Raw genomic sequence first — 24,171 nt, forward strand, 5'->3', positions numbered from 1 at the left:
GGGTTTCTGCGAAAATTATTATTATTATTGATTTATGTACTGCCCTTCATCACAGGGTCTTGGTGCGGTTCACGGAATAAAATTACACAAGAGACATATTTTGTACTATGAACAGCTCAAATTGCCAAGTGCAGCTTTTAAATCGGGGGAGGAGGTAAAGAGTAGACAGACTGACGGGTGCTTCTACAGGATAGGACCCCTTCCAGCCATAGCTGTCAAGCGTCCCTTATTTGGCGGGAAAGTCCCTTATCCCAGCGCCGTGTCCCGCTGCTGTCCCTTATTGATGATGTCCCTTAAATTTCCCGGGTTTCAAAGGAAGCAGCTCCTCTCCCTCCCTCCCTGCCGGCCAGGGAGGAGGGAGGCTCCAACTGTGTTGCTTGGCTGCGTTGCTCACCCAATAAGGAGTCTAAGAATGACTGGGGGGTGGAGCTTGCATGCCTTGTGCCAATCAAATCGGCCGCCTTGCCTGGGGACTCGCCTTTGCTCAGCGCTTCCCAGCGGAGAGGTGACGGTGGTTTTCCTTGCTGCATCCCCTTTGCCGGGTTGCTGCGCTGTGGGAACCACCGCTTGAGGCTTCGTTTGGCTGCTGGCTGGGCTTTCTACCTTTGGCTCGGAGGGGCTCAGAAGTTGAACATACCTGTGCCCGGAAAATCCCTTATTTTGGCTGCTGATCCCTTATTTTCGAGGCTGCTGGTCCCTTATTTTCAAATCTGTAAGTTGACAGCTATGGTCAGATGAGATTATTCTCTTTATTGAGAGGCAGCAAACAGCCTGTTTCTCCCCCCCTTTACAGGGAAATGGTTCGTGAGCACTGGGAAGGACAACTTATTGAACGCCTGGAGGACGCCCTACGGGGCCAGCATATTCCAGGTAAGAGAGAGCCAGGGTCAGCCCGCTGATGGGTGAGAGAGGAGACCTATGCAGTGTGGCTGTGGACTAACAATTCATTTATCCGTAAGAATTGGTGGTAATTCGTCTAGCTTCCAAACGCACACCCCTTTCTCTGATCAAATAAGTTGTCTGGAGAGTTGTTGATTTTTCTAGACAGGGGTAGGCAAACTAAGGCCCGGGGGCCGAATCCGGCCCAATCGCCTTCTAAATCCGGCCCGCAGACGGTCCGGGAATCAGCGTGTTTTTACATGAGTAGAATGTGTCCTTTGATTTAAAATGCATCTCTGGGTTATTTGTGGGGCATAGGAATTCGTTCATTTTTTTCTTCAAAATATAAGCCGGCCCCCCACAAGGTGTTAAGGGACAGTGGACCGGCCCCCTGCCGAAAAAGTTTGCTGACCCCTGTTCTAGACGGTCAAGGGTCCAGAAACCGAGCCTGATGAGGAACGGTTGAATGAGCTGGGTATGTTTAGCCTGGGAGATAGAGGAGATAATGAGAGCCACCTTCAAACATCTCCAGGGCTGTCGCGTGGCGGATGGAGAAAATTTGTTTTCTTCTGCTTCAGAGGGCAGGACTCGAACCCACGGCTTCCAGTGATAGTTCCAACTAAACATTAGGAATAAATTTTCAGCACGGGGAAAACGGACTCCATCGGGAGATGGACTCTCTCCTTCCGTGGAGGCTATTAGGCAGAAGTTCAGTCGATGCTTTAGCTGAGATTCCTGCATTGCAGAGGGGTTGGGATGGATGACCTTTGGGTTCCTTCCAACTTTTTTGCTTCCATTCTTTTCCTAGCATTTATTGGAGGGTTTTAGTTTTAAAGTTTTGTTTCCTGAGGTTCGGGGCGAGAAAGGTGACCTCCTGCTCTCGTGAAAACCAAACCTGGCCTCGTTTCAACACCAGCAGCCAGACTGGTGACTGGGAGCAGCTGCTGAGACCATATAACACCAGTCTTGAAAGACCTACACTGGCTCCCAGTACGTTTCCGAGCACAATTCAAAGTGTTGGTGCTGACCTTGAAAGCCCTAAATGGCCTCGGTCCTGTATACCTGAAGGAGCGTCTCCACCCCATCGTTCTGCCCGGACACTGAGGTCCAGCTCCGAGGGCCTTCTGGCGGTTCGCTTATTGCGAGAAGTGAGGTTACAGGGAACCAGGCAGAGGGCCTTCTCGGTGGTGGCGCCCGCCCTATGGAACTCCCTTCCCGTCAGATGTCAAAGAGAACAACAACTACCAAACTTGTAGAAGACATTTGAAGGCAGCCCTGTTTAGGGAAGCTTTTAATGTTTGATGTATTACAGTATTTTAATATTTTTTTGGAAGCCGCCCAGAGTGGCTGGGGAAGCCCAGCCAGATAGGTGGGGTATAAATAATAAATTATTATTATTGTTGTTGTTGTTGTTATTATTATTATTATTATTATTATTATTATTATTATTAACCCTTTCTCTTCCCCCTCCCTTTTTTAAAAAACACACTTTCAGTCCAAGGAATCTTCGTCGGTCCTCAGTTGCGATGTTTCCACCGACGACCAGTTCATCGTCACCGGTTCCGGAGACAAGAAGGCATCCGTCTACGAAGTGATGTATTGAGGACAAGTCGGTCTCCTCGCCGAAAGAGAGAGGGGCGGATGATCCCCATAGTGTTTCCCCACCCCCCCAGCCAAAGAATACACTTAAAACTTAGCCCGGAGAGCAGAGTTGGACCTCCTTTCTCCTGCTAAGCACGTTCCTTTCGTGGATGAGGGTTTCTGTTTGTGCCTGCGTTTGGGAAAGGGGAAAGAGGATTTCAGAAATAGGACTCTGCTGCTGCTTTTAATTCTCCCCCATTTGATTTTTTATTTTTATTTTTTTCCGGTGGGTTCAAGAGGGAGTAGGGTTGCCTCTTTCCCCCGCAACTCTCTCTCTCCTTAATTGTGTGTTCAAATCTTAAACAACTCGGAACTGTTTCTTGTGTGTTTTGATGCTTTTTTTTTTAGAATCTTTAAAATAAAAATAAAAACGGGATGGGTTGTTTTGTGGCACAACTCGGCCTCTGTTCCTTTTGTTTGGGAGATATTCTCTCTGCCTGTCTATCGTCTCTTTCTTACTTGTCCTCCTCCTTTGTCTCTGTCTTTTTTTCGTCTTTTCTGTCTCCTTCCTTCCTTCCTTGGGGAGCTTCCAGGGAGAGAGGGACAGGTCTGAAGGTAGTTTTCCAAACAACGGGTTGCGACTTACCTTTAATATCAGAATTCTCTGCGCTGTCAAGAAATGCCATCTTCCCACGCAAGCAAGAGAACATACCGTATTTTTTGCTCTAGAAGACTCACTTTTTCCCTCCTAAAAAGTAAGGGGAAATGTGCGTGCGTCTTATGGAGCGAATGCAGGCTGCACAGCTATCCCAGAAGCCAGAACAGCAAGAGGGATTGCTGCTTTCACTGCGCAGCGATCCTTCTTGCTGTTCTGGCTTCTGAGATTCAGAATATTTTTTTCTTGTTTTCCTCCTCCAAAAACTAGGTGCGTCTTGTGGTCTGAGGCATCTTATAGAGCGAAAAATACGGTATATTGTGGTTCAAGGTTCTTTTCCAGACGGGCAAAGACATTCAAGGAACGTGGCTGGGGCGTTTGGCCTGGGGAACAGCCCCCAAGGGCCAGACAAGAGAGATTTGTGGCCCTCCGGCCCTCTACTTCCCCCCCACCCCTATGGATGAGTGCTTCTAGCACCCTGTGGACATGAGAATGGATTTTACTGCATTCCCCTTCAAGGCGAGATTGCCCAAATCGGTCGAGGCACCTTGTGGACTCGGCTCTCGTGGTCTGTGCCAGAGAGCACATGGAAGGTAAGGTAAAGGTAAAGGGACCCGACCATTAGGTCCAGTTGTGGCCGACTCTGGGGTTGCGGCGCCCATCTCGCTTTATTGGTCGAGGGAGCCGGCGTACAGCTTCCGGGTCATGTGGCCAGCAGGACTAAGCCGCTTCTGGCGAACCAGAGCAGCGCACGGAAACGCCGTTTACCTTCCCGCCGGAGCGGTACCTATTTATCTACTTGCACTTTGACGTGCTTTCGAACTGCTAGGTTGGGAGGAGCAGGGACCGAGCAATGGGAGCTCACCCCGTCGCGGGGATTCGAACTGCTGACCTTCTGATCGGCAAGTCCTAGGATCTGTGGTTTAACCCACAGCGCCACCCACGTCCCTTGTGGTCCCAGCTCTCGTGGTCTGTGCCAGAGAGCACGTGGAAGGACTCGGATTCAAATCTCCAACATCTCCATGTAGGGAAGGTAAAGGCGTCCGGTTGAAACCCCGAAGGACCTGTTGACAGTCGACAAAGGGCTTGCCCATGCCAGAATTCACTGTCTGCACACAGCCATTTCCGTTCCTGTATAATTTCCGTAAATTCACATAGCCTTACACTCAAACCACCAATCTCGATGCTTCGCCTTGTAAATTCAGGCTTACACAATACAGTGGACGCTTGGGTTGCGAACGTGATCCGTGAGGGATGCACATTCGCAACCCGCAGCGGCACATCTGCTTATATGCAGGTTGCAATTCAGCGCTTCTGCGCATGTGCAAAGCACGATTTAGTGCTTCTGCGCATGCACGACCGCCGAAACCTGGAAGTAACCCGTTCCAGTACTTCCGGGTTTTGGCAGTCCATAACCCAAAAAAAACGCAATCTGAAGTGTCTGTAACCTGAGGTATGACTATGGGGACAACCCAATAAATTTGGGGGAAAATGGGGCTCCAAACCACTCCACACAGGGTTGCAGGTTATTCAGTGCGTTGCTTCTCTTTGTAGACCTGCTACTTCCCCAACACTTGAATGTTTCTTTTTTTGCCTGGGCTCATAACTGCCCAGTCCAGAATGGAGGCATGTATTTTCCCTCCCTCCCGCCCCCTTTTCACCCCTCGGATTTTCCCAAACCCAGAAAACTGCACAAAGCAAACCACATTTTTTAAAAATAAATAAATTCTGCACCGGATATATTGGGCAAGAGTCTGCATGGCAGCGGGGCTCGTCTATATGACTCTTGGGGTCCCAATTGTACAATTTTGTAGGAATTGTGTGCTGAGATTTTACAATTGCTCCTGTTTCTTTTCTAGCCTATTAGTAAGGGGGGGAGCTTTTATATAGAGATTGAGAAAGAGGGGGAGATCCCTCAGGTGTGCACAAAACCAGAAAATTCCACTGATACTTAATTGTCATCATTGAATAAACAAATTGGATGGCGGAGACAAACTCAAAAAACCTCATTATCTGCCTATATAAATGGAAATGTAATGATGTCGTCACACTGCAATTCAACAGCAGAACAAGGACTGGTCGGCTGACCCAGGTGAGCTGTTCAATGCCTGTTCCCCCCTCCTTACCTACAGCAAGTTTTTATGGGGGGGAGAGAAGGCCCTTTACTTGTGTTTTTCCCCATTTTATATTGAACAGCCAGCCCTCCCCCCATCCAAAAGATCCCTGGGACGTGTACTTTGCTCAGGGTGCTGCGATTCTCGAAGGGCTTAGTCAATCCTTTCTCGTAGGGGATTCTGAGAACCGTAGCGCAGCAACCCTGGTGAAGTTTGAAGGAACTGGGTGGGGTTTGGGGAGAAGGGCGCCACAAGCCAAACAGGACCCCTCACTCTGCCTTTTCCAACTCTCCCCTTCCGGCCTGATGAAGGCAGCCTTTCCTAGACCGCAAAACTTCCCCGTCTCTCTGCCATAGCTGTCAACTTACAGATTTGAAAATAAGGGACCAGCAGCCTCGAAAATAAGGGACCAGCAACCTTGAAAATAAGGGATTTTCCAAGCAAAGGTATGTTCAACTTCTGAGCCCCTCCGAGCCAAAGGCAGAAAGCCCAGCCAGCAGCCAAACGAAGCCTCAAGCGGTGGTTCCCACAGCGCAGCAACCCGGCAAAGGGGATGCAGCAAGGAAAACCACCGTCACCTCTCCGCTGGCAAAGGCGAGTCCCCAGGCAAGGCGGCCGATTTGATCGGCACAAGGCATGCAAGCGCCACCCCCCAGTCGTTCTTAGACTCCTTATTGGGTGAGCAACGCAGCCAAGCAACACAGTTGGAGCCTCCCTCCTCCCTGGCCGGCAGGGAGGGAGGGAGAGGAGCTGCTTCCTTTGAAACCCAGGAAATTTAAGGGACATCATCAATAAGGGACAGCAGCAGGACATGGTGCTGGGATAAGGGACTTTCCCACCAAATAAGGGACAGTTGACAGCTATGCTCTCTGCGACTTTTGAGCCAGCCCTTCCAGTTAATGAACGATGGCTTCTGCTTCCGCAGCCGATCGTGTCGGGGATTTATTTAGCGGTGTGCAAGGGGTGGAGCTGGATGAGCTCTGGGGGTCCCCCCGACACTGATAATCCATTCTGTGATTGCTTCTCCCCCTTACCCACCCCACGCGGACCCACAGATCCAGCCGCCGTTTTCCAACACGTTTAATTAGGGGGCGATTTAAGACGGCCGATTTCTTTAGCACGCACCAGAGGGGGAAGTCGGCGGTGCTTTTAAACGTCCATGTGGTGGGAAGGGGCTGGCAGGAGACGTAGAGAAGGGCAGCGGTTGGTCTCTCTTGCTTGTCAATCAAAGTGTGGGGAAGGGGATAATCTCCTTTGTTCATGGGGGGGGTGGCAGGGAGACCCCACTAGGTGAGCAAAACTGCTTGGGGACCCCGTGATTCCAGCGCAGCTTCCTGAGAACGTTTGCCGCTGCTTTCAGTTTAAAAAAGGGAGGTTCCTAGTCCTCATGAGACGGCGAGCGACGTCAAAAGGGAAGATCGCCGGATAGGATTTCCTGGCCAAGTCTCCGTCCATCAAGTTCATGGCTGTTGGAGGGAGGTGGGGGAGGGAGTACCCAAAAAAACAAAATAAGAAAATTACAAGGACAGCCAAGCCTCCTTCCTTCCTTCCTTCCTTCCTTCTCAGTATACCAGTTCATAAACGGTGGCCTTCTTGTCTCCCGATCCCGTCACGATGAATTTGTCATTGGCCGAGATATCGCAGCTCAGCACCGAAGACGACTCTTTGGACTGCCGAAGGAAAGGAAAGGGAGAATTCTTAATTTCGCGGTTCGGAAACGCGAGCGGCCTGCCTCGATTCGGCCGTTTTTGACCCGGCGTTGCGTTTCCAACAGGGGACAGCCTTGTGCCTCCTACGGACAGACCTTACCAGTGCCGGATTTACGTATAAGCTACACAGTGGTACCTCGGGTTAAGAACTTAACTTGTTCCGGAGGTCCGTTCTTAACCTGAAACTGTTCTTAACCTGAAGCACCACTTTAGCTAATGGGGCCTCCTGCTGCCGCCGCACCGCCGGAGCACGATTTCTGTTCTCATCCTGAAGCAAAGTTCTTAACCCGAGGTAATATTTCTAGGTTAGCGCAGTCTGTAACCTGAAGCGTATGTAACCCGAAGTACCACTGTATAAGCTAAACAAGCTATAGCTTAGGGCCTCACTCTCTTGGGGGGTCCCCAAAAAAATTAAACGGGAAAAAAACCACTGGATGTACATTTCCAAAATATGAGATAAAAGACAAATAAAACAAAACCTACATCCAGCAACAGTGTTTTGTGTTGTGTAGGCTCCTATGACGTAAGTAATGGGCCTCACCTGCTCCCTAAAATATCACTGCTTTGCTCCTTTCTATAAACAGGGTGCCTACATTCTGCATGGACTGGTCCATCAATTACCATATACAGTGGTACCTCGGGTTACATACGCTTCAGGTTACAGACTCTGCTAACCCAGAAATAGTGCTTCAGGTTAAGAACTTTGCTTCAGGATGAGAACAGAAATCGTGCTCCGGCGGCGCGGTGGCAGCAGGAGGCCCCATTAGCTAAAATGGTGCTTCAGGTAAAGAACAGTTTCAGGTTAAGAACGGACCTCCGGAACGAATTAACCTGAGGTACCACTGTATTCAACACACAAAAAACAGCGACAATTTGTTGTTGGCAAAGGACAACTGGAGATACAAAGGGCCCCATTACCTTCAGTAGCTGAGGTCATCAGACCTAAATCCGGCCGTGGACATAGGTCAAACAAACTTGTAGAAACTCAGACTTTTTTTTAAAAAGCATGGAAAACTCCCTTCCGCGTGTGAGCAAACCGCTCAGGGATGTGGTTGGTGGGGTTGAGAGGGAGGGCCCCCCGTGTTAAGGGATCCTCTGCGAGGTCCTGGGTTCGAATCCCCCCTTGAGCATCAAAGCTCACTTGAGGCCGCCTCTCGGACTAGCCTACCCCAAAGGGTTGTTATAAGGATAAAACAAGAGAAGGGAGTTGGGGTATAAATGTAATATAGAAATCAGGATCTCCCCACACCATAGCTATCAACTTACAGATTTGAAAATAAGGGACCAGCAGCCTCGAAAATAAGGGATCAGCAGCCAAAATAAGGGATTTTCCAAGCACAGGTATGTTCAACTTCTGAGCCCCTCCGAGCCAAAGGCAGAAAGCCCAGCCAGCAGCCAAACAAAGCCTCAAGCGGTGGTTCCCACAGCACAGCAACCCGGCAAAGGGGATGCAGCAAGGAAAACCACCGTCACCTCTCCGCTGGGAAGCGCTGAGCAAAGGCGAGTCCCCAGGCAAGGCGGCCGATCTGATCGGCACAAGGCATGCAAGCTCCACCCCCCAGTCGTCCTTAGACTCCTTATTGGGTGAGCAACGCAGCCAAGCAACACAGTTGGAGCCTCCCTCCTCCCTGGCCGGCAGGGAGGGAGGGAGGGAGGGAGGGAGAGGAGCTGCTTCCTTTGAAACCCAGGAAATTTAAGGGTCAATAAGGGACAGCAGCGGGACACGGCGCTGGGATAAGGGACTTTCCCGCCAAATAAGAGATGGTTGACAGCTATGCACCACACCCTGAACCCCATAGATAGCTCCAGCCCCCACCATACCTGGAATATGCTTGCACCGTAAGGCGTTCGCCAGGCATTGAGGAGATTATCTTTCCCTGTGCTGATAAACCATTTTCCTGTAGGGAGAGAGAAAAAGGGAGACATTGGCGTGTTCGCAGCACAGAAGGGGTCTTCCTTCCTCTTAAAAAGGAAGCTAACCCTGAAACTTTGCTGCTGGGATTTGCAGGTAGACTGCTCCTGGGCTGGGGAGCTCTACTTTCTTGAAGAGGAAACGGTCAACAATCCAACCCCGGATGGCAGATGAAGATGATGGATTTTTCGAAGCTGGCCGACCTAACCGGAAGAGTCCGCGACCAGAAGGAGGAGGAGGAGTATCAGCAAGAATGGATGAAATTTAAAGACTATTTAGCTAAAGATAACTTAATTGGAAAAGCTTGCAAATAATAGATAGGCTTAGGATTCAAATATGTAAGGATAAGGTTTAAGATGTTTAAAGTTAAATGAGAAAGAATGAAAGATGTTAAGTGACCAAGTTAATTTTTTGAGAAAATCGATTTTGGGAAACGGTTAAAATGATATATAACGAAATTCAACCAAGGGGATTTGAAGAAGTCACTTAATAATGTTACCAAGATTTAAACAGGATGTATGTATGTATGTATGTATGTATGTTTGTTTTGAATTTTTGAAAATCAATAAAAAAAATTGGAGGGGGGAAAACCGACCCTGGAAGCCTCCTGCTAGTCCCCGGCGGCTGGGATTTGCAGGTAGACTGCTCCTGGGCTAGGAGGCTCTACTTTGCTATTCTTGCCCATAGAGTTTATCCCTCCTCAAGAAAAAGGGCAAGGTTTGTGGGACTAGGCTGAGCAGATATTCAGGCCAAGGCGGTGGCGTTGTTGGAGAGAGTACCATCAATTTCAGGCTTCCTCAGCCTCGGCCCTCCAGATGTTTTTGCCCTACAACTCCCATGATTCCTAGCTAACAGGACCAGTGGTCAGGCATGCTGGGAATTGTAGTCTCAAAACATCTGGAGGGCCGAGGTTGAGGAAGCCTGCCCAACAGAGTCTTTTCACAGCAATAAAACTGCTGGCCCATTTGCAAAGCTAAGCAGGGTCTGCTATGGTTTCAAAACTGGATGGGGGACGAGAGTCATGCATTGCAGGGGGTTGGACTAGATGACCCTTGGACCCCTTCTGACACTTCAGAGTCTTTGAATGTATGGTCTGTGGCACCACATTTTCTTCAGGGGGGGGCACATGGCGGCGGTGGGCATGTCCAGAGGCCCAAATGGGCGTAGCAGTGGCTCTCGCCTGTGGGCGATTTAAGAAAATTTAAAGCGCCCCGCCACAATAATCCTGGGAATTGTATTTTTTCCCACACAAAAAATTCATTTTATAACACAACTAAACAACACAAACAGAAAAAAACAAACAATACAAATTCTTGTCTTAACCTTATTTTTTCTAAACATTGTTAGGTGGGCTTCCCCAAGTCCCCCCTATCTGATTTTCATTTTACCTCATCTTTAGTAAAGGTAAAGGGACCCCTGACCATTAGGTCCAGTCGTGACCAACTCTGGGGTTGCGGTGCTCATCTCGCTTTATTGGCTGAGGGAGCCGGCGTACAGCTTCCGGGTCATGTGGCCAGCAGGACTAAGCCGCTTCTGGCGAACCAGAGCAGCGCACGGAAACGCTGTTTACCTTCCTGCCGGAGTGGTACCTATTTATCTACTTGCATTTTGACGTGCTTTCGAACTGCTAGGTTGGCAGGAGCAGGGACTGAGGAACAGGAGCTCACCCCATCGTGGGGATTTGAACCGCCAACCTTCTGATCGGCAAGCCCTAGGCTCTGTGGTTTAACCCACGGCGCCACCTGCGTCCCTACCTCATCTTTAGCAGTTTGCATATAAAGAACCCTGGGAATTGTAGCTGACTCCTCATGGCGCTACAATTCCCAGCGGTGGCAGAAAAGCTCCCTTTTTCGTGCTCGCTGGGTGAAGGTCCAGGACAGTGGAAATGGCAGAAATCAGAGGGGGTGTTTCCCGACTCCCCGAAACCCTAGACCGCCACACCGGTGGGCTTAAGCTAAGCTGGAAGCCTTAGGGCAGGGAGACAGCTCACACACCTACCACAGGACGCAAACTTGAGAGAGAGGACGCAGCTCTCATGCAGGTGAAGCTGGTACTTCTCCGACTTGGTGACGTGAAGAATTTCGACGTGGCTGCTCTCCATCCCAACTGCTAGCCACTCGCCCGTGGGGCAGTAGCCCAGGGAGAAAATCTGCGGGTGAGAGTGGTCAGAGTCAGGTCAGTGCACGCAAAGAAAATAATGTATAAAAAGGTAAAGGGACCCCTGACCGTTAGGTCCAGTCGCGGCCGACTCTGGGGTTGTGGCGCTCATCTCACTTTATTGGCCAAGGGAGCCGCGTACAGCTTCTGGGTCATGTGGCCAGCATGACTAAGCCGCTTCTGGCGAACCAGAGCAGCGCACGGAAACGCCGTTTACCTTCCCGCCGGAGCGGTACCTATTTATCTACTTGCACTTTGACGTGCTTTCGAACGGCTAGGTTGGCAGGAGCAGGGACCGAGCAACGGGAGCTCACCCCGCCATCACGGGGATTCGAACCGCCGACCTTCTGATCGGCAAGTCCTAGGCTCTGTGGTTTAACCCACAGCGCCACCCGCGTCCCTCTTATTATATATATATATATATATATATATATATATATATAATGTATAGGTGGCATTTAACACCATCAAAACTTGCTGAAATGCATGGGACAAGATCTCCGAGTGTTGGAAATGTAAAGGAAAGGAAGGCGCAGTCGAATATCTACTTACCACCGCCTCTTCTTCTTTTTATTATTATTATTAAATATTTTCTTTTTTTACAGAAGTATGCGTAATGTCTCTCGTATTTTTTCCATGTAATATTTTTACAAATCAGTTTCATTTGTTGAGACATTGAGGGGGGGGTGAGAAGGGGGGGGGTCGGGTGGCGATGTTTCTATTTTGCTTAATGTATGTAGGGCTTGGTGTCAGAGTTGCTTGTGCTGTTCACTTGTGTTCCTTTGGTGGTGAGAGAGGTTGGGGTTGGCCTAGGGTGTGGCTGTTCACTTGTGATTGGCTGTGGTGGTCTTTGTTTTCGTGTGTGAGTGGGGTGGGTGGGTGTTTTGGATCAGGTTAGCCATATTGATTTGTATGCTGTTGGTGGATTATCGTCATTGTCTTGTTGGGCTGTGTATGTGATAAAGGGGAGCCATACTGGGGTGAAGGCGTCTTCTTCTATTTGTCCCCGTGTCAGTTTCAGTTTACAGTGGTGCCTCGCAAGACGAAATTAATTCGTTCCGCGAGTTTTGTCGTCTTGCGATTTTTTTCGTCTTGCGAAGCACGGTGTCGGAAAAGTTTTGGAAAAGCTTCAAAAATCACCAAAGTCTTCAAAAACCTCAAAAAAGGCTACCACACGGCGTGCTATGAGTTGCTCCTCGAAGTCAAGTCACAACTGTATTAACGGTGTTAAGAAAAAGGAAACAAACTTGCAAGACGTTTCCATCTTGCGAAGCAAGCCCATAGGGAAAATCGTCTTGCGAAGCAGCTCAAAAAACAGAAAACCCTTTCGTTTTGCGAGTTTTCCGTCTTGCGAGGCATTCGTCTTGCGAGGTACCACTGTATTGGTTAATTTTTCTAGTAGGGCTGTTTCCCATACTATTTGGTACCATTGGTCCATGCTTACTCCTGACAGGTCTCTCCAGTGTCTGGTTATGGTGTTTCCGGCTGCTGAAAGTTGGTGGATTATGAGTTCTTTGTGGTGTAAATGGGTATTGTTGTCTTGGAAGATGTTTAGTAGGGCCAATTCTGGGGTGATGTCTAATACTTAGTTATTTTACATATTTCTCGTATGGCTGTTGTCCAGAATAGTTGGATTTGGGGGCACTCCCACCATCGTTCCAAGTCGCGACTGCGGCAAACCCGGAAGTAACCGGCAGGTTTGCCGCCGTCTGCGCATACGCAGGAGCGGCAATCGCCGTTCGCACATGCGCAGAACCAGGCGATCACCGCCTGCGCCTGCACACAACGGCGCCTCTCCCAGTGACCCGTTTCGACCTCCTGACAGACCTCCAGAACGGATTATGTTCGCAAAGTACCGTATTTTTCGCTCTATAAGACGCACCAGACCACAAGACGCACCTAGTTTTTGGAGGAGGAAAACAAGGAAAAAAACATTCTTAATCTCAGAAGCCAGAACAGCAAGAGGGATCGCTGCGCAGCGAAAGCAGCAATCCCTCTTGCTGTTCTGGCTTCTGGGATAGCTGTGCTGCCTGCATTCGCTCCGTAAGACGCACACACATTTCCCCTTAATTTTTAGGAGGGAAAAAGTGAGTCTTATAGAGCAAAAAATACGGTATCTTTTACCGTATGTGGTGGACTTGTAAAGAGGTAACGGTTTTCTGGGAAATGGTATATACAGTCATACCTCGTTTTACGTTTGCTTCACATTGCGGCTTTTCAGGTTACGAATGCCGCAAACCCAGAAGTGTTTACTTCCGGGTTCACTGCACACACACACACAGAAGCGATCTATCGCGCTTCGCGCACGCACAGCGGTGGCGCTCTACTTAAGGACCTTTCGGGTTGCAAACGGCACCCTGAAACGGATCGTGTACAACAGCCTCGTTGAGCGCTGCGAGGCAGGAATACAGTGGTACCTCGCAAGACGGAAAACTCGCAAAACGAAAGGGTTTTTTGTTTTTTGAGCTGCTTCGCAAGACAATTTTCCCTATGGGCTTGCTTCGCAAGACGGAAACGTCTTGCAAGTTTGTTTCCTTTTTCTTAACACCGTTAATACAGTTGCGACTTGACTTCGAGGAGCAACTCATAGCACGCCGTGTGGTAGCCTTTTTTGAGGTTTTTGAAGACTTTGGTATTTTTGAAGCTTTTCCAAAACTTTTCCGACACCGTGCTTCTCAAGACGAAAAAAATCGCAAGACGACAAAACTCATGGAACGAATTAATTTTGTCTTGCGAGGCACCACTGTAAATATTTTCAATTGAGCCACTTCCAGAGTGTGCCAAGCAAAAGGGGTGATTTTAAACAAGTGCGTTGTGCATGTCACACACTCAGCCGACCCCCCCTCCAAAGCTGACCTGAGAGCTGAAGTCATGCTGCTGTAGCTGGCGCCCTTCCCGTAGGTCCCAGCACCGCACAGTGTTGTCCAGGCCCCCGGTCCAAAGCTTGGTGCCGTAATTGGAGATGTCAATGCAACTGGCGCCGTCTGTGTGGCCCTGGAACTGCCTGGAAGGGAAGGGAGAAGGGAGTCATCCTATATCCCAGGAATGACAGATTAGACACGTTGGAATAAGCGATCTGCTGGGTCTCGCACAGCGCTGGTGCTTTGCAGGCCCAATAGATAGCTGAACTCTGGGCCTTCAAAGCACCAGGTGCTACAGTGGTGCCCCGCAAGACGAATGCCTCGCAAGACGGAAAACCCGCTAGACGAAAGGGTTTTCCGTTTTAGAGGTGCTTCGCAGGACGAATTCTCCTATGGGCTTGCTTCGCAAGACGAAAATGTCTTGCGAGTCTAGAGATTTTTTTTTCGCTTTCCCCCCCCCTTTATCTAATCTGCTAAGCCTTTAATAGCCTTTAATAGCCTTTTAGCAGCTAATCCCCTAAGCCTTTAAGCCTTTAATAGCCGCTAAACCGCTAATAGCGCTAATCCGTTAAGCCGCTAATAGGGTTGCTTCGCAAGACGAAAAACCGCTAGACGAAGACTCTCGCGGAACGGATTAATTTCGTCTTGCGAGGCACCACTGTATTTTCTGAAAGCATTCGGAACCCCTGGCTGGCAAATGAAGCAGTTCTGACTTATGGGTTTCCCCTGCATCACAGAAGAATAGGCTGGGTCTTGCACACCCTTTGAAGCCCCAATAGACAGCTGAACTTTGGGCCTTCAAAGAACAGTGTGTTATTTTCTGAAAGGAAAGGAAAGGGAGAAGGAAGGAAGGAAGGAAGGAAGGAAGGAAGGAAGGAAGGCTGTTCTCAGAGATCTCCAGGGGTTGCCTGCGGATTTGACTTGATGATTTGAATGTTTTAATATTGCAGACTGCTTTGAGGATTTCCCCACCCACACACCCTACAACCAAGAGGCACTCCTCTGAAACGGCATATAAATCTCATGAAATAAACAGAAACAGTGGTGCCTTGGTTCTCAAACACCTTGATACTCAAACAACTTGGAACCCAAACACTGCAAACCCGGAAGAAAGCGTTCTGGTTTATGAACTTTTTTCAGTAGTCGAACGTGCTCCGTTTTGAGTGTTACGCTTCCGATTTGAGTGTTACGCTGAGTTCTGTCTGCTTTTGCTATTTATTTTGCGTCTTTGTGGCTCTTTTGTTTTTGTGACTGTGTGGAACCCAGTTCAGCTACTGATGGACTGACTGTGTGACTGCAGTACATTGTTTATTGCTTTCATTTTATGGATCAGTGGTCTCGTTTGATAGTAAAATTCACATTAAATTGCTGTTTTTAAAAGTCTGGAACGGATTGATCCATTCTGCATTACTTCCTATGGGAAAGCGCGCCTTGGTTTTGGAACGCTTTGGTTTTGGAACGGACTTTCGGAACGGATTAAGTCTGAGAACCAAGGTACCACTGTAGAATAATGATTGCAGGGTATCTCAAGGTGTGCGCCGTTTATCCGGGTGTTGAGGATGGAAGGGCGTTCCGTGGATGACCGTGCATCAAACCTCGTTCGCCATTAAATCTCACCTGACCATAGTCTGGTTCTGCAGGTCCCAGACCACGATGTTGCCATCGCTGCAGCAGGAAAAGCAGACCTTGGCATCGGGACTGATGGCCAGGGCGTAGCAGGCCGGGGCAGAGGACGTCAGTTCCGCCTTGATCCGGGGAGTTGGCGCCGCCAGGTCCCAGATGGAGAGGGTGCTGGCCTCCCCACCCACAATCAGACTCCGCCCATCTGGGAGGAGCTTGCACGACCGGATATAGTTGTCCCGGTTCTGGGTGGAGAGACAAGAGGCAAGAGAATGACACGGAAGCAGGACGCCATGTCCCAACCACGAAGATCTTTCATTGGAGGATGGATGGTGGCTAACAGATTGAGGTTGAATCCTGATAAGATAGAAGTACTGTTTTGGGGGGACAGGGGATGGGCAGGTGTGGGGGACTCACTGGTCCTGAATGGGGTCACTGTCCCCCTGAAGGACCAGGTGCGCAGCCTGGGAGTCATCTTGGACTCACAGCTGTCCATGGAGGCGCAGGTCAATTCTGTGTCCAGGGTGGCTGTCTACCAGCTCCATCTGGTACGCAGGATGAGACCCTATCTGCCCATGGACTGTCTGGCCAGAGTGGTGCATGCTCTGGTTATCTCCTGCTTGGACTATTGCAATGCGCTCAATGCGCTCTACGAGACTCCATTCTGTGTCCTCTTTCCCTGACCACACCCCAAACAGAAAGTCATAATTCTAGGCCCATCCCTCATTAGCCGACTAATTTTTAGCGGGTTGACCCTTTGGGTCCGTCCCCCCCCGCCCGCACATGGAAAGTGCCATTTTTGAATGAGAAATGATTGGCACTCACCCCCGAAGATCAGTGCTAGAAGGAATGATGGTGATATATTTCTTTTAAAAGACAGGAAGCAATAAAAACGTCAACCGCAATACAAAACCATCTTGCAAGGACCACAAGAGCACCCAAGTCCTGGGAGAACCTAGGGATGCGCCTGGGAAACTGAGTCACGCAAACCAACGCACACACACCCGTCCTCGTACGTACCAGGCAGTCCAGTTGTGCCACGGGGGTCTTTGCGCCCGGCTGGGCCACGTCCCACACCTTCACGCAGCCTTTGCCCCCCGTGTAGACGTGCTGCGTGGAATTGCTGATGGTGACGGCGCAGACCACCTCCCCGTGCGTCAGGGTGTGGAGCTGGCGGGCGTGGCGAGGGATGCCCGAGCCGATGAGGGCGTCGGGCGGGAAGGGCACCGGCTGCATCTGCCCGTCAGAGCTGACGTGGAAGGAGTACGCTCTGCGGGGGAAGCGAGGAGAAGGCTTTGGGTGCGAACGGAATGGCCAAAAGACAGTGGACCGCCATTCCCTGCGGGGTGAGGCCTCCCTCCAGGGGCCTAGGAAGGCGCCGTGAACTGCCGTTCCCCTAAAATCTTTCCCGCCATTGAACTAAATAACAGCACGACTTAAGGGAAAGTTCTGCACCAAACAAGGGAGACCTTGCAAAACGCTGTTGTGGCGTAGGCCTCTCCTGCCCTGCCAGCCAAGCCCTTTCCCCATAAACTCCATTCCAGGCCTCCCTGCCACCCCCAAAAAACCCAAACACAGAACTGTCCACACAAGGGGAAGCTGCAAATAACAATGTTTGGGTCTGGAGTGCTGTGTGCCCTTCTCAAAGACTCTCCATGCTATTGTTTGAGAGATTATTTGGGAACCCCAAGCGCCATCACTCGGCGGTGATGGCAGCCGCAATCTGAAAATCATCAGGCAAGAAGACAAGAGGGTTCGAGTTTGCCCATCGGCCAGGAAAGTCACAGGGCGACCTTAAGCCCTCTCCCTCTCTCCCTAACCTATTTCACAGGGCTGTTGTGAACCACCATTTATTTATTTAAGGCTAAACAGGTTGCATTTCGAAGCCAGCAGCGCCCAATGATCTTCTGAAGAAAGCAGGAGGACGAAAATGCAGATGGAAATTCTTAATTATTGTCGCATTGTAGCCTTATTAGACTGTACCGACTGGTGGGGTCTGCGTTGCTCCCGGGAGGGAGGAAGGAAGTCAGATGACACCGAGGTTGATTCAGACAAAGAGTTTATTCTGCTCTCTGGATAGCAGAAGGCACTTGCGTGGTCAGTCCACAGCAAGTCCAAAGAAATGAGAGATTTCATGCAGTATATATATCCTCCAGGCACCGTCTCCCCCCATCCCCAGGAATCCAACCACGTCAGCTTATACACGCAGGTTGACATCACATAAGTTCCTGTTCCGGTACTCTTGACCATAAAAGGTTGTTCCTGTTCCTATAATCTTATCTTGGGGCAAGAGGTCACCAACTCCTGGCGCCATTCCCGGGTCTCTTGTCAGACTTGACAAGGTCTGTGCGTCTTTGTGGTCTTTGCGGTCAGGATGTAAGATAAGACCCAGACGTGCCATCCCTGCTCCACTGGAACAGTCAAGGCCACTCATTGCCGTCACGGACTGATAAGGGAGAGAGCTTTGAGCACTTGTTTATACAGCTGGGTTTTGGCTCAAGAGCTCAAGTTAGAGCATTTTAGAAATGCTGCCTTGGAGGACAAAAAATGGGGATTTGGGGTCAGTTTCAAACTGACTGCACAGAAACCCATTCCTTCAGCATCTGTTAGCTTCAGAGGCTCAGACACGGGAATGCAAAAGGGGGAGATTTTTAGACACGGTTTATTGCCGTTTTTGAGGCAATAGATCGCTCAATTCCAGCCCCGATGAAGCGCCCTCTCCCCATAGGGCCACAGGCGGCCAGTTACTTACGGTTTGCCACCCGGAACGGAAGACAGGGAAGCCGAAGCGGTCGAAGCTCGTAAGTGGGGGTGAGATTCAAAGGCTACCTGCGGGCGGAATCAAGAAGAGGCGCTGTCAACAGGGAGAGGCTGTTGCTGAGTGGTTAGAGCACCCGCCTGGCACACAAACTTGGGCTCAGCCCTTGGCATCTGCGGCTAAAGAACAGCAGAAAGCAGTGTCTGCCCTATGGAACTCCCTGCCACTTGAGAGGTTTTCCTCACTGCACTCTTTCTGACGCCGGCTCGAATTCTTGGTCACACAAGTTTAGGGAGCCGGCACAAGCTTCAATCCGCTTCTCGCCTCTCGTTTTAACCCTAAATTATCACCGTTGATTTTTCTTATCATTTTTTTGTAAACAGCTTTGAGGCTTTTGTTCAGAAACAAACAAACCATCAGAATATTAAATTTTGTGGAGGAATGATATTCCTGTTTTGATCAGACTTTGTTCGGACCATGAGGACCAGACTCTGCTTTTTCAAAAAAGGGGGGTGGGTGGGAATTGTTCTGTTTGCATTTTAGTGTAAACCTACCAGAATAATCACTGGATCTACCGTATTTTTCGCTCTATAACACGCACCAGACCATAACTCGCATGTAGTTTTTAGAGGAGGAAAACAAGAAAAAAAATATTCTAAACAAAATAGTGGATATATGATTTTTGTGGTTCATGCTGTGGCCACAGACATGTGATCTGACAGTGAGTTTGGAGTAGCCCAATGCAAAAATCCTGAGGATCCATGTGGATCCATGCTTTGTAACCACGGAGGAGGGAAGGAAGGGGAACCATGGATCCTCTGCTCACGACTGCAGCAGATCCCCCCCGCCACCCGCAGGCATTCGCTCCATAACACGCACAGACATTTCCCCTTACTTTCTAGGAGGAAAAAAGTGAGTGTTATGGTGCAAAAAATACGGTAAATGCCCTTTTCAAACTTGCTCTTTTGCTGAAGTTCACAATGCGGGTCTCCAGCTCAAAAATGGGGAGCATAACAACTCCATGTTCTCAAATAATAAGCATGTACATTAAAGGAAGGGAGCACCACAGAAATTTTTCCATTGCTGGATTTTTAACACGAATGGTCACAAATGCTCACCTGAGCATTCATCTAGACCAGGGGTAGGCAAACTAAGGCTCGGGGCGGGATCTGGACCAATCGCCTTCTAAATCCAGCCCGTGGACAGTCCGGGAATCAGCGTGTTTCTACATGAGTAGAACGTGCCCTTTGATTTAAAATGCATCTCTGGGTTATTTGTGGGGCATAGGAATCCGTTCATTCCTTTTTTCAAAATATAGTCCGGCCCCCCACAAGGTCTGAGGGACAGTGGACCGGCCCACAGCTGAAAAAGGCCACTGACCCCTGACTAGCCCATGGGTAAGCAAACTAATGGCCGGGGGCCGGATCCAGCCCAATTACCTTCTAAATCCAGCCTGCAGACAGTCAGCATGTTTTTACATGAGTAGAATGTGTGCTTTTATTTAAAATGCATCTCTGGGTTATTTGTGGGGCACAGGAATTCGTTCATTATTCCCCCCCCCCCAAAAAAAATATAGCCTGGCCCCCCACAACATCTGAGGGATAGTGGACCGGCCCCCTGCTGAAAAAGTTTGCTGACCCCTGATCTAGACCAGTGGTAAACTTGTGTGACCAGTGGTACCTCCCTCGTTTTCTTAAAATAAAGGTGAAGGTTAAGTCCAATCCAAGGCGACTATGGGGTTGCGGCGCTCATCTCGCTTTCAGGCTGAGGGAGCCGGCATTTGTCCGCAGACAGCTTTCCGGGTCATGTGCCCAGCAGGACTAAACCGTTTCTGGCGCAACGGGACACAGTGACGGAAGCCAGAGCGCACGGAAACGCTGTTTACCTTCCTGCCGGAGCGGTACCTATTTCTCTACTTGCACTTTGACGTGCTTTCGAACTGCTAGGTTGGCAGGAGCTGGGATGGAGCAATGGGAGCTCACCCCGTCGCGGGGATTCGAATCGCCGACCTTCCGATCGGCAAGCCCAAGAGGCTCAATGGCACAATGGCACCCACCTGAGAGGCGCCGGAACTGAGTTCTGGCTGAAAACAGCCCTGATCTAGTCCAACCCAGTGCCGGATTTAGATTTGATGAGGCCCTAAGCTACTGAAGGTAATGGGGCCCTTTATATGTCCAGCTGTCCTTTGTCAACAACAAATTGTCGCTGTTTTGTTGTGTTGAATATACGCTATATGGTCATTTATGGACCTAACAGGTATCTAAAGCCATTTGCACATAACAAAACATGTATTTCATCAAAGTAATTGTTGAACTGAAATACAATTAAGAAGAAGTATATTAGGGACGTGGGTGGCGGGGATTCGAACCGCCGACCTTCTGATCGGCAAGCCCTAGGCTCTGTGGTTTAACCCACAGCGCCACCCGCGTCCCATATATTTACTTGCGGGGGGTAAAAACAGCCTCTCAGCTTACCATGGGGGAACGTCCGTACAGAACCGTCCCACTAATTTGCGGAGAGAGGTGTATGCTGACAAACGATCGCGGAGCGGTGAGATCACCGTTGAGTGTGGCTTGGGGCATTAGTCCGAAGGACGAAGCATATGAACTGGCCATGCTCAGGGGGCTCCGGAGGGCTAGGAAGAAAAGAAAGATGGGGGGGGGGAGAGACTCCATAAAGCCGAATAGATTACATTATGCTGCTATTTTATCTATATGCAAAACAGGCAAACTCGCAAAGGAGAAGCAGATCCGTGTGAATACAAATATAAACGCGGCTGCAAAATTAACACAAACTGTTTCCAGGCTACAGTGGTACCTTGGTTCTCAAACATAATCCGTTCCGGAAGTCTGTTCCAAAACCAAAGCATTCCAAAACCAAGGCACGCTTTCCCATAGAAAGGAATGCACAACGGATTAATCCGTTCCAGACTTTTAAAAACAACGCCTAATACATGAATTTTACTCTCTAACGAGACCATTGATCCATAAGATGAAAGCAATAATCAATGTGCTGTACTATAAAATAAATATTGTATTGTAGATGATGGAAATTAGAATATTATGTTTTCTTACTTGCTCTGATTGTTTGGAGGGGGGGCTTTTATCCAATTCCGCAGTCGCACAATCAATCAGCTGGACTGGGCTCCACGCAGTCACAAAAAACAAATTAACCGACAAAGCCTCAGAAACAAAAACGCAAAATAGCAAAAACAAAAGTGCCAAACTTAATATATTCCAGAAGTCTGTTTGACTTCCGAAATGTTCGAAAACCAAGGCGCAGCTTCTGATTGGTGCTGGCGCCCCGGAAACAACAGCCAACAGCCGCATCGGACGTCCGGCTTCTGAAAAGCGTTCGAAAACCGGAACAGTTACTTCCGGGTTTTCAGCGTTTGACAACCAAGGTACCACTGTATTCCAAACTAAACAACTCTCTGTGTTTCTGCCAAAAAGGGCATCCCTTAAAACATTGACAGTAGCACACCGGTTAGAGTGTCAGACCCATAGCTGTCAACTTTCAGATTTGAAAATAAGGGACCAGCAGCCTCGAAAATAAGGGATCAGCAGCCAAAATAAGGGATTTCCCCAGCACAGGTATGTTCAATTTCTGAGCCCCTCCGAGCCAAAGGCAGAAAGCCCAGCCAGCAGCCAAACGAAGCCTCAAGCGGTGGTTCCCACAGCGCAGCAACCCGGCAAAGGGATGCAGCAAGGAAAACCACCGTCACCTCTCCGCTGGGAAGCGCTGAGCAAAGGCGGGTCCCCAGGCAACGCGGCTGATTTGATTGGCACAAGGCATGCAAGCTCCACCCCCAGTCATTCTTTGACTCTTTATTGGGTGAGCAACGCAGCCAAGCAACACGGCTGGAGCCTCCCTCCTCCCTGGCCGGCAGGGAGGGAGGGAGAGGAGCTGCTTCCTTTGAAACCCGGGAAATTTAAGGGACATCATCAATAAGGGACAGCAGCAGGACACAGCGCTGGGATAAGGGACTTTCCCGCCAAATAAGGGACGGTTGACAGCTATGGTCAGAGCAGGACCTGGGAGATTTCTCTACACCTTTTTTTTCACTCTATTGGAAATTTTCAATAAAGTATAATTAAAAAAAAAAAAAGAATTGCACAAACGACTTACTGATGGCATCTGTGGTGGATGGCTTAGAGGAGACCTGTTGGAGTTGAGGGGCGCAGCTGGGGCCGAGGCCGGGGGTCAAGGAATCGTGGGGCGGAGACAGGCTGGCGGATTTGCATGGGGCAGGGTTGTCGTCATTCTGTGGGGGGGAAGGAAAAAGGGGTGTCCGTTTTAAGGAACAAGGCTCCAACCTCCGAGACACCTAATAATAATAATAATAATAATAATAATAATAATAATAATAAAGCTACAAGAAGCCAAGTTACAGGGAACCAGGCAGAGGGCCTTCTCGGTGGTGGCGCCCGCCCTGTGGAACGCCCTCCCACCAGATGTCAAAGAGAAAAATAACTACCAAACTTTTAGAAGACATCTGAAGGCAGCCCTGTTTAGGGAAGCTTTTAATGTTTAATAGGTTATTGTATTTTAGTGTTTTGTTGGAAGCCGCCCAGAGTGGCTGGGGAAACCCAGCCAGCTGGGCGGGATATTATTATTATTATTATTATTATTATTGTTATTATTATTATTATACCCCGCCCTTCCCAGTTCAAAAACCTGGCTCAGGGCGGCTAACCACAAATTTAAAACACTTTAAAACACTTAATTATAAAAGCAGCATAAAATACAGTATAAAAACATGAATAACAATAAAATTCAAAAATCAGCTAGATAATCCCCAGGGCTAGCTGGCTGAATTTGTCCTACTTCGGCCAGCGAGGAGGCCAGGGGAGAATTAGCTGTGGGGTCTCAGAGTGTGTGATCTTCATAAAAATAAAAATAAAATACACGTCACAAACTTGTTCTAAAGTACCGGCTCATATTTTCGTAAGGAGAAATATACAAAACATTGCAAAGTAGAGGAAGATGAGAGATATTAGTTATGAGATTTAAATGGAAGAGTGAAAGTAAGAAATGTATATTAAATGATCAGATTGGAAAGTTTTCATAGGTGATTGATGTAAAAGTATGTTTAATTATTGTTGGAAATGATATGTTAAAAAACTAATAAAAATTTACATACAGTGGTACCTCGGCTTACATACGCTTCAGGTTACAGACTCTGCTAACCCAGAAATAGTACCTCGGGTTAAGAACTTTGCCTCAGGATGAGAACAGAAATTGTGCTCCGGCGGGAGGCCCCATTAGCTAAAGTGGTGCTTCAGGTTAAGCTCAGTTTCAGGTTAAGAACGGACCTCTGGAACGAATTAAGTACTTAACCCGAGGTACCACAATAAAAAAATAAAATAAAATAAAATAAAATAAAATAAAATAAAATAAAATAAAATAAAATAATAAAATAAAATAAAATAAAATAAAATAAAATAAAATAAAATAAAATAAAATAAAATAAAATAAAATAAAATAAAATTTTCAGGGAATCATTCTGTCTGTTTCGCCTTCTGCTTTTTTTGTGGTGGGGGGGGTAGGAAAAGCCTTTTTGCCGCACAGCAGGGCTGTCGTTATTCAGGGAGCAGAGACCGTGCTAATCCGATTGAGCTCAGCCACTCACCCAGTGTGCATTTGGGGGGAGAGTCTGCCCTCCAGCCTGTCTGGGGAGTTAGGGAGGGAGGGGAGCAGGTTGCCAAATGAAGCCTTGAGGATTTGACAGACGGATCAATGCCGTCTTCCTGCCTTCCAGCCGCTGTCCTCCTCCGGCACTGATGTTTCAATCCAGAGATCTTGGCAGGTTTCGGGGAGATCAATAGGATTTGCTTTTCTCTCTCTCTCCCCCGGTCGCACTGTGTGTCTTAAACACACACACACAGAGACACACACACACCCCGCAAGGAAAGGAGGGAGAGA

General features: G+C 48.9%; 3 protein-coding genes across 10 annotated transcripts in view; 1 reads left to right on the forward strand and 2 right to left on the reverse strand.

The window, feature by feature from the left end:
* Positions 1-2,916, forward strand: part of LOC308467290 (transducin-like enhancer protein 1) — a 47,109-nt gene extending 44,193 nt beyond the window's left edge. For both annotated transcript variants that reach the window (XM_080988863.1, XM_080988864.1), the window contains exons 20-21: positions 794-870; positions 2,375-2,916. In XM_080988863.1, the coding sequence (XP_080844989.1) occupies positions 794-870; positions 2,375-2,482 (185 nt within the window). In that variant the 3' untranslated portion in view covers positions 2,483-2,916. The remainder of the gene's footprint in view (positions 1-793; positions 871-2,374) is intronic.
* Positions 1-24,171, reverse strand: part of LOC308467456 (granzyme H-like) — a 175,490-nt gene that overhangs the window by 54,825 nt on the left and 96,494 nt on the right. The gene's annotated exons all lie outside the window — the stretch shown is intronic.
* TLE2 (TLE family member 2, transcriptional corepressor) overlaps positions 6,294-24,171 on the reverse strand; it is a 43,490-nt gene continuing 25,612 nt past the window's right edge. For 6 of the 7 annotated variants that reach the window (XM_080988882.1, XM_080988878.1, XM_080988879.1 and 3 more), the window contains 9 exons: positions 22,375-22,510; positions 20,721-20,881; positions 18,241-18,317; positions 16,509-16,758; positions 15,486-15,733; positions 13,864-14,011; positions 10,849-10,999; positions 8,760-8,836; positions 6,294-6,899 (listed from right to left, as the gene is read on the reverse strand). In XM_080988882.1, the coding sequence (XP_080845008.1) occupies positions 6,792-6,899; positions 8,760-8,836; positions 10,849-10,999; positions 13,864-14,011; positions 15,486-15,733; positions 16,509-16,758; positions 18,241-18,317; positions 20,721-20,881; positions 22,375-22,510 (1,356 nt within the window). In that variant the 3' untranslated portion in view covers positions 6,294-6,791. Of the gene's footprint in view, positions 6,900-8,759; positions 8,837-10,844; positions 11,000-13,863; positions 14,012-15,485; positions 15,734-16,508; positions 16,759-18,240; positions 18,318-20,720; positions 20,882-22,374; positions 22,511-24,171 lie in introns of all 7 variants that reach the window. The other variant, XM_080988883.1, reaches the window with a different exon arrangement.

The sequence above is a fragment of the Podarcis pityusensis genome, assembly GCF_964106645.2.
Source record: "Podarcis pityusensis genome assembly, chromosome: 18".
Lineage (NCBI taxonomy): Eukaryota > Metazoa > Chordata > Lepidosauria > Squamata > Lacertidae > Podarcis > Podarcis pityusensis.